Source organism: Lithobates pipiens, unplaced genomic scaffold (genome assembly GCF_037356315.1).
Source record: "Lithobates pipiens isolate NorthernLeopardFrog02 unplaced genomic scaffold, aLitPip1_a1.2 Scaffold_3, whole genome shotgun sequence".
NCBI lineage: Eukaryota > Metazoa > Chordata > Amphibia > Anura > Ranidae > Lithobates > Lithobates pipiens.
The window spans coordinates 217,260,135-217,274,315 of NW_027507790.1; the positions used below are offsets into that span (position 1 = coordinate 217,260,135).

General features: G+C 41.0%; 1 protein-coding gene across 2 annotated transcripts in view; it reads left to right on the plus strand.

Moving 5' to 3' along the window:
• The window catches only part of CCL28 (C-C motif chemokine ligand 28), a 41,765-nt gene that overhangs the window by 279 nt on the left and 27,305 nt on the right, over positions 1-14,181 (plus strand). The window contains exon 1 of one of the 2 annotated variants that reach the window (XM_077462781.1): positions 10,991-11,099. The exons of the other annotated variant lie outside the window; for it this stretch is intronic. Coding sequence (XP_077318907.1) covers positions 11,045-11,099 — 55 coding nt within the window. The 5' untranslated portion in view covers positions 10,991-11,044. Of the gene's footprint in view, positions 1-10,990; positions 11,100-14,181 lie in introns of those variants that run through there. 2 annotated transcript variants of the gene reach the window in all.

The window sequence follows — 14,181 nt, forward strand, 5'->3', positions numbered from 1 at the left end:
ATTGGGTATTCATTACAGAGAGAAGCTTTACTACATTTACTAATAAAAATTAGTGCAACTGCACTTGCAAAGTGCACAGTCTATTTGTCTTTAGTAAATCCAAATCCACCCCTCAAGACAAGGATGCTAGTCTCATTAGTTAAAGAAGTACTGTATGTTTTTGCAATGAGTTTGGCAATATAACTATTAATGATTAATGGATGCTTTCTGGGTTATTTGGAGTAATTATCTGATGTCCAGGCAAACAAGAGGGCTGTGAACTCTACACTGTATGCGAAATAAAAGCCAAAACTGATTTTCCACTGCTGACTGGTCTGCCGATATGAATGAATGAATGAATGAAATACTTGTATAGCGCACAATGCGAACTGAATCGCCTCTAGGTAGATATAGCAGGAGTTGAAAAAGTAAAATGTATTTCTACCATTGTTTCAGTCTTCTCTACATCATTATGATCTACTTATTTATTTCACATATATAACAAATCACTGGTTACAGGAAAGAAAAAAGCTTAATTCCATCATCAACACAGTGGGGTTGATTTACTAAAGGCAAATAGAATGTGCACTTTGCAAAGTGCAGTTGTGCTCTGCAAGTGCAGATGCTCCGGAGCTTAGTAAATGAGTTAAAGATTCACTTTGTAAAGAATACCCGTTCACATGCAAAGAAAATAAAAATAAATAGCACATGATTGGATGATGGACGTCAGCAGAGTTTCTGCTCATTTATTAAGCTCTGGAGCAAATGCACTTGCAAAGTGCACAGTCGATTTGCTTTAGTAAATCAACCCCAGTCAGTGTTTATGGGAGAATCCCTCTCGCAGAGCCACTGTGTTCTAGTGGCTCTGTGAGAGGTAAAAAAAAACACCAGCCATCACTGGAACACAGTCAGTCAGTCAATTGCACCCCCCCACCCCAAACTTTCCCCATCTAGCGCTTCCCTCCGGGCGATGGCTGCTTCCGGTCGATGGCTGGGTCCCCTTGCATTACAGCAGCCGTGCATCTCCTCCTTCCTCCTCGGCCAATAGGATCGCTTCTCCTTTCAGCCAATCAGGAAACGGGTTTCAAGACCCACTTCCTGATTGGCTGGGAGGAGAATCAGTGTGACAATAGCGAATATTCATTCGCTATTGTCACACAACTGGGCATGACAAGTGCTCTGCACCCCGGGCCCACCCTTTTTCGAAGCCTATTCACGCCACTACTGTGTTCCCCTGGCAAAGGGAGGGGGGGGTCAGGGAATCTGTCCCCATCAGGAGAACACAGTGATTATTGCTAGCAACTATAATAGCTGCTAACAATAATCACATGTAAAATCTGACAGGCTGGTTGTACCCAAGTTGATCGATCAACTTGGGCACATTCAGCTTGCCCATACATGGCTCAAACCATCTATGGCCGGCTTAGAGTCAAGGGACTGGAGGAAAAGAGATGTAACTTCCACATATGGAAAGGTTTCTTTACAGTAAGAGCTGTGAAAATGTGCAATAGACTCCCTCAAGAAATGGTTCAGGCCAGCTCAGTAAAAATCTGGATGCATTTCTAAATACACAAAATATAACTGGATGCTAACATTTATAGTTAGAAGAGAAGTTTTTTAATCATTTTTTATCATACTTACCTAGGTGGATGCTGCATCTGTCCACTGCCAGCTGAGACTGAGAACTGAGTGATCAAACACTGCTGATCGCTCAACTCTCAGTGCTCTGTGACTCTCAGTCACCAGCTCTCTTCTGCTCCAACACCCCCAGCTGGCTCACGCTCTCAGTAGCTCGCTTGATCATATGGTCGGGATCTTTCCCCAGCCTGGACTGGCTCTGTGAAATCAGCTGACAGCGGTACTTCCACAGAAGTACAGTCAAACAAGCTAATCCAGGGAATATCCAATTGGCTTCTGGGGAGCAGGAAGGAATTTATATTTCACCCACTAGAGCAAAATGGATCATGCTTTATTCATTTTTTCTGTCTTCCTCTGGACGAACTGTGGTTATAGGGATTGTATATGGAGGTTTTCTATTTATTATATTTAGGTTTTTTATTTTTGTGTGTGTTGGATGAACTAGACAGACTTTTTTTTAACCTGACTATGTATCATGAAGCTGATGGATATCTGCACCCAAATCTACATGAACGTAGCCATAAAGTACCCATGAACTTAGAACAGAAGTCTGAACATGTGATGTTTTTACAGAACGTTTGGGTGTATACATTCCTGATTATAACAGGCCAATCTGCCCATAAAACCTCCAGCACTCAGGCTAACAATAGTGAACAAATGTAAAAATCCAAACAGAATGAGGGAATTTTTTCCCCCTGCTTGAGAAAATTGGATCATGCTTTATTATTTTTTTTTTTTTTGGGCTTCTTCTGGATCAACTGTGGTTATAGAATTGTGTATATGAAGGTTTTCTATTTATTTATTTTTCTGTTGGTTGAGCTGATGGATTTATGTTCATTTTCTTGTTGAATAATTTTATTTTTATAGATTAGAATAAATTACAATAAATCAGTATTGTAAAAAAACAAGTTTCACACGATAAAGTCAAAGCATAAAATAAAATTTATTGTGTAGCTAGTAAAATAACAATAAATTATATCATATAATGAGAGATTATATAATAAATAATGTATTGTGTTAGAATATTCATATTAAAAAAAATATATAAAAATTAAATATACAAAATAGAAATTAAATTACAATTATAATATCAAGACTTATGTCTTTTCTAGCTATGTAACTACATGAAGCAAATGGATGTCTGCATCCAAGCCCATGTGAGCTTAGCGTAGAGAGGTAAACTTTTTTGCAAGAAAGTTGGGGTGTATACATTTCTGATCATAGCAGGCAAACTTGCATACAGGCATACCCCACCTTTAAGTACACATTAGAGTTTATTTACTAAAGCTGGAAAATGCAAAATCAGACTCACTTCTGCATAGAAACCAATGAGCTGCTAACTTCAGCTTGTTCAATTAAGCTTTGGTAATAAAACATGGAAGCTGATTGGTTTCTATGCAGAAGTGAGCCTGATTTTGCACTTTCCAGCTTTAGTAAATAAACCCCATTGTGTACTTAAAAGTGGGGTATGCCTGTATTTTTACTCTCAGCATACACCTCCAGCACTCAGGCTAACAATAGTGAACACATGGCAACATCCAGCTGCCGGACTGAGGGATTCATTCCATGAAGATCTCTTGTTGCAGCACTGTCCACAAAAATCAGGACTAACCTACAAACATATAGGGGGAAATTTACTTAAAGTGGAATTCCACCCAAAAGTGGAACTTCCGCTCATTTGTCTCCTCTCCCCCTCCGGTGCCACAATTGGCCCCTTTCGGGGGGGGGAAGGGGCAAGAGGATACCTGTCTTTGACAGGTATCCTGTTCCCACTTCTGGGAGTCCATGCCACGGCCCGTGACATCACCGCGGGGCTCCCTCCTCCTCTCCCTGTCGCTGGGCCAGTAGAAGAGAGGAGCGGGGCCTTGCTCATGCGCATTAGGGCTCTCAGCGTGAAGCCGTAAGGCTACACGGCCGGGTACCCTTACCCACAATGGCAGCGGCAGAACCCGACAGCTGCGGTGCCGACATCACTGGACTCCGGGACAGGTAAGTGTCCTATTGTTAAAAGCCAGCAGCTGCAGTATGTGTAGCTGCTGGTTTTTATTTTTTTTATTTTGGGCGGAACACTTCTTTAAACTGGAGAGTGCACAATTTGGTGCAGTTCTGCACAGAAACCAATCAGCTTCCAGGTTTTATTGTGAAAGCTTATTTCAACAAACTGAAGTTAGAAGCTGTTTGGCTACCATGTGCATCTACGCCAGATTCTGAGTGCTACAGTTTTAGTAGATGTCCCCATAATCACTTCCTATCCTATGTTTTATCAGTCATTTCATGTACCCACCATCTCATTGAAGATTTTTATAAACAGAAGTTACAGGTACAAAGTATAAAGAAAGTACAAGGGTATTTTGGTTCAGATCTTCCAATATATTGCAATATATTATACGCATCATACAGTTGTAGAGATACTTAGATTCTAATGATGGAAAGCAAAAGGCAGTAGTGATTGAGCACTGCTATCTCGGATCATCTAGGAGGAATTTGGGAAGGAGGCAGCCCAGCCAGATTGGTCAGATGTTACCTTCTTCGGGAGACACAATTAAAGGTAGAATAATTCAGTTGTCAAATTGTCAGGGAATATGTGAACCTGCTGTATAAGGCTAGTGCCAATAATGGGAAAAGAGGTTACTAAATAGAAACCAGTTGAGAAGGACCATGGGAAAGAAGGAAAAGAAAGGCTAGGGGTATGATGGGGAGAATAGGGGTTGTGATTACTCCATCATGGCTAGTTAGGAGTTGGGGGAATATCTTCCTTAATCCAATCTCGAAATGCTGATAAGTAATGAAAAAAAACAAAACAATACTGCGCTTGTGTGTGTAAAAACAATCAAATATTAGAGTGAAACAAAAAGCTGCAACAGTGAAATTTGTTGTGAAACGCAACAAACCAATAAACAAAAGAAAAAGTTGCGCTATTTGAATATAATCACAAGTCCAATGTGATACAAATGATCCAAAATTGATCAGCAATGGGAGATAAAATTCATAATAGATGGTATCCAGTGATATCCTCCACCAAGTGACCTCACCAACGTTTAGTCAAGGTGTGCCCTTACCTGCATGGTGGACCCTCTAATTATGGAAGGTCAAACATGCTCACAATATGTCTGCTGGTAAGGCATCTGAAACAGTGGCGACTGGCGTTCAAAATTTTTTGGCGAGCGCAAACAAACTGAAAAATTCTGAAAAAAAAACCCCATCAATTGCAGCCTCACTGTACCATCAATTGCAGCCACTGTGCCATCAAACGCAGCCACTGTGCCCATCAATTGCTGCCACTGTGCCATCAAAGGCAGCCACTGTACCCATTAAATGCAGTCACTGTGCCCCTCAATTGCTGCCACTGTACCATCAAACGCAGCCACTGTGCCATCAAATGCAGCCACTGTGCCATCAAACACAGCCACTGCGCCCATCAATTGCCACCACTGTACCATCTAACACAGCCACTGTGCCCATCTTCGCTGCCACTGTGCCATCAAACACAGAAACTGATGTGCCCATCAAACGCAGCCACTGTGCCATATCAAATGCTCCCACTGTGCCATATAAAATACTCACACTGTGCCATCAAATGCTGCCACTGTGCCATCAAATGCTACCACTGTGCCCCATCAAATACAGCTACTGTGCCCATCTTATGCAGCCACTGTGCCCATCTTATGCAGCCACTGTGCCCCATCAAATGAAGCCACTGCGCTGCATCAAATGTAGCCACTGTGCCCATCATATGCAGCCTCACTGCGCCCCATCAAATACAGCCTCACTGCGCCCCATTAAATGCAGCCTCACTGTGCCCCATCATATGCAGCCTCACTGCGCCCCATCAAACGCGGCCTCACTTACTTACCTTACAGGCAGATCCGCTTCGGGTCGTGTGTTCCATGGAGCTGCCGTCGTCACTTCCGGTTTCCCTGGAACAGGGAAACCAGAAGTAACCTTTTAACTTGAACAACAAAGCTCCCGCCTGTAGTAATACTACAGGCAGAAGCTGTTCGGCGCTTTGGGATTTTATTTAATTTTTTTAATGGGGCCTTTTAAAAAAAAAATATTTTATGTATTTATTTATTTTATTTTATTTTTTTATTTTTTGTGTGACTGCTGGGTGGGTGGAGGCACGCCCATACTTCCCCTATTGATGGGCCGCCACTGCGTTCGAAGGATAATTGGAGCAGACAGTCCACGTCTCTCCGGCTGCTTCTCCCACACTAGGAATAAACCGTCATGGAAACCCGGCAGTGGTCAAAATAAAATAAAAGCAAAGGACCTCTGATAGTGTAAAACCTTAAAGATATTTATTAGCACATCAACAGAGGAACTCTGAATTGCATAAGATAAAAATGCTGCAGCAGAATTTGTAGCTACACGGGAGTAAAAAATCACCAATAGGTTGGAATAGGTTGGCGTCTCCTTGCCCGACTGGTTTGCTCATGATGGGACTTCTTCCAGGGATAAGTAATGACACATAGACCAGGAAGTTCCTAAGTCCGGGTTCAGAGTGTTCCCTATAAATCTCTATCAACCATATTTTAATTCAAACCAAAATGATTCACATTCTGTTAGGACCCGCTCACAGTATTCTCTGTTTGTTGCAGTAATGTGTTTTAAGAAGCACTGACGTATCTTCAAACAGTGTTTTGGTCCATTGATACAGAATAGGGGCTCATAGGAAATGAACAAAAGCAATGCAACACATGTCAATACACCGACAAATAGATGTAAGGTTACAGATAAAATAAATAGTTCTTTTCATTAAAAAAAAAAAAAAAAAATAGAACATCCTACTGATTCGTTTACTGTAAGCAAATTCTTTAAATAATTTTTTTTTTAGGAAAGGGTAATCTTTTTAACAAACTTTATTTTGCAACTAAAAATATACAGAGGATAGGACTTGCGCATCTAAATACAACAAATGTGACAATTATAATTTTACATACACTTTTTTATTATTATTATTTTTATTGTATTTTTACAAAAGGCACAAAAACACAAATATAGCCCGAAAAACAAGCCACAAAAATCAAACATATAAAGCATCAGCGTGGATTAGCCAGCACACCTTCAAGGCATGTAATGACCTGTACACACGATATTCCGACGGATGTTGACTCAAACTTGTCTTCCATACACACAGTCACACAAAGTTGGTCGGAAATTCCGAATGTCAAGAACGCGGTGACGTACAACACATACGACAAGCCAAGAAAAATTAAGTTCAATAGCCAGTGTGGCTCTTCTGCTTGATTCCGAGCATGCGTGGCACTTTGTGCGACGGCATTGTGTACACACGATCGGAACTTGCGCAAACGGATTTTGTTGTCGGAAAATTTGAGAACAAGATCTCAAATTTTGTGTGACGGAAATTTCCAATGGAAAATGTCTGATGGAGTCTACACATGATCGGAATTTCTGACAACAAGCTTCGATCGCACATTTTCTGTTGGAAAGTCCGACTGTGTGTACAGGGAATGAATGTACAATTCCTAAATATGAGTCCATAACATTAGAGCAGTAATTCTCAACCAGGGTTCCTCCAGAGGTTGCTAGGGGTTCCTTCAGCATTGGGCAATTTCTGCCTCTCAGGTAAGTTCCCACTCACACCATTGATATTTTTAGCTCTCTGTAAGGAGGTAATTCTTCCCAATGACCACAAGTGTAAGGACCATTCCTCTCTCTGACCACTATTGTATCATGAGTTGTAGATTTCTAATTTTTAGCAGGGGTTCCTCGAAATTGGAGAACTATTTCAAGGGTTCCTCTGTGTTGAAAAGGTTGAGAAAGGCTGCATTAGAGCGTGAAGGATATAGGATCATCAATTACCAGCCCCCATATAGGGGAAAGTACACACAAGGCAAACTACCACCCTCCTAATAATAATCAAAGCAACCACAACCAGAGAAAGAAAATCTTATTTAGTCTTCCAGGTGATGTCCATACTCAGCAATTCTAAGTAAATTTTAGATCAGACAAGATTGCACAGTGTATGGGGAAATGAATTGCTCAGACAATTGAGTGGATTACATGTGTATGGGGAAATGAATTGTCCAGAATGCACAATACATAGACATGTATTGAGAAGATGTTTTCATGGAAGTTTCGGGTCCACCAATGATTATAGACTATCACCATAAAATGCACAATTACATTTTGACAATTATGACATTTCACATCCAGGTCCAGAAAACATGCGCACAGTTGTTGATTGGAGGAAGATCTCTAGAATGAATATTGAGTTGTTTCAAAAAGAAGTGAATGAATGGAATAGAACTGGAAGCAATATTCTCCACGTGCTAAGGAAAAGCTCATTAACATGATCAGCATTGCAATGAGCCTGATGTCTTTTCTGTATTTAAGAATGTGTCTGCGCCAATGCGCACAACGATTCCGCGCATCTGGCGCAAGTCACCAGTATGCGCCAGGTCGCAATAACTATTCCTGCGCACGCAAATGCGCCAACCTGTTCGTAAATCAGCCCCATTGTTTGCCCACCCACCCCATACTTTATTAAATGTATTTGGCACTCCTCTACTAGTGTATGTGCCCGTTTTGGGTTTAGGTTGTTCATCAGAACAACAGATAAACACATTGGGGGTTATTTATGAAAGGCAAACTACAAGTGTAAGGTGCACTTGAAATTGCACTGAAAGTACACTTGGAAGTACAGTCGCTGTAGATCCGAGGGGGGCATGCACATGATTTGATGATAAAATCAGCAGAGCTTCCCTTCACTTCAGATCTACCCCTCAGATCTACAGTGACTGCACTTCCAAGTGCACTTTGCACTTGTAGTATGCACTTGTAGGGCAAAGTGGATTTGCCTTTCGTAAATAATCCCCATTGCTAAATATGATAAAGCCAAAATGACATTGACATAGGGGGTTATTTACGAAAGGCAAATTGACTTTGTACTACAAGTGTAAACTACAAGTGCAAAGTGCACTTGAAATTGCACTGAAAGTGCACTTGGAAGTGCAGTCGCTGTCAATCTGAGGGGTAGATCTGAAATGAGGGGAAGCTCTGCTGATTTTATCATCCAATCATGTGCAAGCTAAAATCCATTTTATTATTTTCCTTGCTTGTCCCCCTCAGATCTACAGCGACTGCACTTTCAAGTGCACTTGTAATGCAAAGTGAATCTGCTTTTCGTAAATGACCCCCATAGTGTTGATATACAAAAACTGGAGAATGCAAAATCTGGTGAAGCTGTGCATGGTAGCCAATTCGCTTCTAACTTCAGCTTGATCAGTCAAGCTTTGTCAATAAAACCTGGAAGCTGATTGGTTTCTATGCAGAACTGCACCAGATTTTGCAATCTCTGGTTTTAGTAAATCAACCCCATTGTGACTGTTGCATAGTAGGTAAAACGTTTAATCTATTCTCATTTTAATGGTGAGCATTCAGAAGAAACTTAGACATGGAACATTTGTCCTCACAAGGTAAAATACCCTTCCTGGCCCCCTTAGTTGCAGCGATTCTCCCTCTGAATCACTTATTTGTTCATTTCTACCTATTTTTTATTCACCTTTTATTTAATGGAAAACTACAGCGAGTTTGGGTCAAGAGGCTTATTTTTAAACATGTGTCTGGATTCATTTAAAAAGGGGCAAGGGCTCCTCCGGATAGCTACATAAGAAAATACATTTTTTGTATATACTATATATATATATATATATATATATATATATATATATATATATATATATATATATTATGTAAGTTATATATCAGTGCAAATACCAGGCATTTGAGCGAGTATCGGTACCAATAACCAATACTTTGCGGTGCAATTTGCGTCAATACAAAATTAATGGGCGCTAATCACACCGCAAAGAATTGCATGCAATTTGAACAGGAGTGCAGTGTGATTCCTGTCCAAATTGCATGCAATTTCCGCGTGTGTGTATAAAGTGACTAAAGCATCATCTAGTTAGGTTAAACAATGTTAGAACTCACCGTACATATCTGGTAAGAAATCAGGGTCCCTAGAAGTGCTCTCAGGGCTTTAGGAGATGTAGAGGTGGTCCGCCCCCAAGCTGACATCACTTCTGCCCTATACCTGTGGGGTCCCGGAACCTCTCCTCCAGCCCTGTGAGCACCTCCAGTGGCACTGATTTGCTACCAGATTTGTACTGAGTTCTAACATTGCTTAACCTCAGTAGATGGTGCTTTAATCCCTTTGTATATATATATATATAGTGATCTCTGTCAACAATGATCTCTGTCATGTCCCAGTGAGCTCACCCCCCTTACAGTTAGAACACGCTGAGGGAACACACATAACCCCTTCATTGCCCCCTAGTGTTAACCTCGTCCCTGCCAGTGTCCTTTTTACATTGATCAGTGTAATCTGTCCAACAGTTCCGTGATGTGCCTAACCTGAGCGCAAGGTAGACAACATACAGTTTGGCGCTTCAGGTCCTTGTGACAGATTGGCCTCTCTGTCCTTCTGAGAGTTGAGTCCCCTACCACTAAAATCTTCCTTTCCTTCTTATTGGCTTCCTCTCAACCCTCACTGGAGGAGTTCTTCCCCTGCCAGCTAGGGGCATCACTCTGCTCCAGCAATCCTGGTCCCTGACTGGTTTGAAGTTTTCTGCCCTTCAACATATGGCTGTGCAGTGTGGCAGAGCTGTATAAATCCCTGGTTTGGATGGACAAAATTACAAATCCTATGGCAGATAAAAAACAAACCTCACAGTCCACTTTTAGAGTTTAGAGTAATGCCCCATACACATGGACGGAAATTCAGACGGAAAAAGTCAGATTGGATTATGTTGTCGGAAAATCCGATCGTGTGTGGGCTCAATCTGACTTTTTCTGTTGGAATTTCCAATGGAAAAAGTTTGAGAGCTGGATCTAAAAATCTCCCACAACAAAATCCGATTGGACTTGTGTGTAGATCGCGTGTAGAGAATTCCGACTCATAAAGTGCCACGCATGCTCAGAAAAAATTTGGAGACGAAAGCTATTGGCTACTGGCCTCTACGTAATCCCGTTGTATGTTTTGTACATCACTTCATTCTGAACGATCTGATTTTCTGACAACTTTGTGTGACCGTGTGTATGCGAGACAATTTGCGGCCAAAATCCGTCGGAAAAAATCAGACGGATTTTGTGGTCGGAATGTCCAACCGTGTGTATGGGGCATACGAGTCATTTTTGGAAAGAAGGTGTTTTCCTCTTTTGATGAGGAAGGAAGGAAACCCCCTATAATTATTATAAATAATTTATGTGTGAGAGTTTTGTAAATTCTGGTTCTATTATGAAGAATGTGTATAGTAGATCACGTGACTTGTCATAAATGATCTGCAACAAAATAATATGAGGCTGATTGCTGAAATGAAGGTGTGACCACATGAAGGCAGGGCTCTCCTTACCTGTATGTATATATAAGAGACGGGCTCTTCCACACTCTCTGGATTCCACAATGACAGCTCTCAGACTGGCCTCGTCCTTCCTTTGTTTCTTGTGTCTTACTGAAGGTAAGTTTTTACCGCTCCCTTTTTAACACTATCAAAGGCACTGCAGAGGATTTACTAAGAGCAAAGTGTGCATTCGGCAAGTGCAATTTCACTTATTTTCCCCAGCTTAGTAAATGCGGTAAAGCTCTGCTGCTTTCCATCATCCAATCATATGCAAGCAAAAATGCTGTTTTTTTTATTTTCCTTGCACCTGGGTATTCATTACAGAGCGAAGCTTTACTATATTTACTAATGAAAATGAGTGCAACTGCACTTGAAAAGTCCACACAGTCTATTTGTCTTTAGTAAATCCAAACCCACCCCTCAAGACAAGGGTGCTAGTCTCATTAGATAAAGAAGTACTGTATGCACTTTTTTTGTTTATAACGCAAAAAATAAAAACCGCAGAGGTGATCAAATACCACCAAAAGATAGCTCTATTTGTTGGTAAAAAAGCAATTGTCAGTTAAAGCGACGCAGTGCCGTATCGCACAAAATGGGGACAAATACTTCCGGGGCTGAAGTGGTTAAAAAACCCCACTAAAGTTATGATCCTGGTACAAAACGTTACAATGTTTTTTGCAAATGAAATAAAGGTCCTTTTTTTTTCTTTTTTCTTTTTTTTTTTTTATGTGATTAAAACTAAAACCCCCAAAAAAGTAATAAAAATACAAATAAAAAATTTAAATTGCAGGAAAATATTAGCTAAGGGAAGAATAGTGCCCTGTACACATGGTCGGAAATTCCGATGGAAAAAGTCCAATCAGATTATGTTGTTGGAAAATCCGATCGTGTGTGGGCTCTATCGGACTTTTTCCGTCGGAATTTCCGACAGAAAAAGTTTGAGAGCTGGATCCAAAATTTTCCGACAACAAAATCCAATCAGACTTTTTCTGATCCTGTGTAGAGAATTCCGAAGGACAAAGTGCCACGCATGCTCAGAATAAATTACGAGACGAAAGCTATTGGCTACTGGCCTCTTTGTAGTCCCGTCGTAACGTGTTTGACGCCACCTCGTTCCGAACGATCGGATTTTCTGACAACTTTGTCCGACCATGTGTATGCAACACAAGTTTCGGCCAAAATCCATCGGAAAAAATCCGAAAGATTTTGTGGTCGGAATGTCCGACCGTGTGTACAGGGCATAGGAAAAAGGAGTTAATTATGGCTGATTAACGAGACATTTTATTACACACAAAAAACAATACTTGCCAGTTTGCTCTTACTGCCATCATTATACAGTATTCAGAATGAAGAACATGCAGGTGATCTGCACAGGAAAAATTAGGCTACTTTGAATGTCTCTAACTTGCATCTTTACAGCTATTACAGCTGCTGTAGTTACACAACAACTTCTTTCATGTTGACAGCCGGGTATTGCCGGCAAGTGCGAGGGGGAGAAACTGCCGAGGGGCAGAAGGACTAAGCCTAATAGCAGCCCACAGACTCACAGATGTGTTTTTTCCTCTTGTTCACAGGACAGTCGTATTTTCCCACACTGTGAACAAAGAAAGAGGGGGCACACACACACATTTTGATGGAACCTAAACATACCACACTCAAGCTATCGCCTGAAAACATGATAAGATCTGGAAAAATGGAAACGGAGAACTGTGAAACCCTGCAGTATTAGCTCATAAAAATGAACTTTGTAATGTAGTAAACTGCAGGTAAATAATGTTAAGCCGCGTAATCGCACTCTATGTTACATGCAATTCTGATTGTAGATAATTTACAGTGTATGTGAGGACATGCAGGCAAGGTTATTTACAAAAGGCAAATCCACTTTTGCACTGCAAGTGCACTTGGAAGTGCAGTCGCTGTAAATCTCAGGAGAAGATCTGAAATGAGGGGAAGCTCTGCTGATTTTATCATCCAATAATATGCAAGTTAAAATGCTGTTTTTTATTTTCCTTGCATGTCCCACTTGGATCTACAGCGACTTTACTTCCAAGTGCACTTGTAGTGCAAAGTGGATTTGCCTTTCGTAAATAACCCCCACAATTTACTAGATGAAAACTCCTTATTGGCGTCTAGTTATGTTTTTTTTTATTCAATATTTTAACAGTAGGAATCACAGCATATGCAGTAACTATTATCTGTGTCATATTTTTCTTGAGCTTATGCGCACGGCACACACAAAAATGCAGCATTTTTTTCAGGACTGCGTTTTCTTTACCGATTTCAACACAGTTCTGTTATATCTTATGGGATCATCACATCCACAGAGTGTGAAAATCAGTAAGTTTGCATTCGTCCAGATCTATTAAGGGCTCAGTCACATGGGCATTCAGCCCCATAGACCTTGAAGAGCCCTTCATTTACTTTCCCATCCTAGCACTGAGCTGCATGTAGGCAGCTCATATTAGTGAATGGACACCCATTGGCTGTACGGGCTCACCCATACTGCTGAGTTTGACAGGTACATAATGACAGGTGCATGACCCCAATGCAAAGTCTGTGCTTCCAGGCAATTGCAATTGACTCTACTAACCTGTAAAACTGGTATGCAACCATCTACTCTTTAATGTCCTTTCACAAATATGTAAAAACCAAAAGTGAAAAGTGAGCCCTAAATAAAAAAAGAAGAAATTGCAGCTGCTAGCAGAAAAGAGTGATCATACAACTCCCTAAATAACATTCAAAACCAAATGAGTGGCAGCGCTGTACAATGTATTTGATTAATAAACCAAAAACATGTGTGTAAAAACTCAAAAAATATGCAAAAAATGTGATACAGTCCTAAAATCTCTTGCTTCGACTACTGTAACTCCCTCCTCATTGGATTACCTTTACATAGACAATCCCCCCTTCAGTTCATAATGAATGCCGCTGCAAGACTCATCCACCGTACCAACCATTCAGTGTCCTCCATCCCCCCCCCCCTCCCCGCCAATGCCTCCATTGGCTTCCACTCACCCAATGGATAAAATTCTAAGTACTAACAATAATTTACAAAGCCATCCATAACTCTGCCCCCAGCTACATCACTAACCTAGTCCCAAAATACCAACTAAGCCGCTCTCTTCGGTCCTCCCAAGACCTCCTGCTCTCTAGCTCCCTTGTCACCTCCTCCAATGCTCGCCTCCAGGATTTCCCCAGA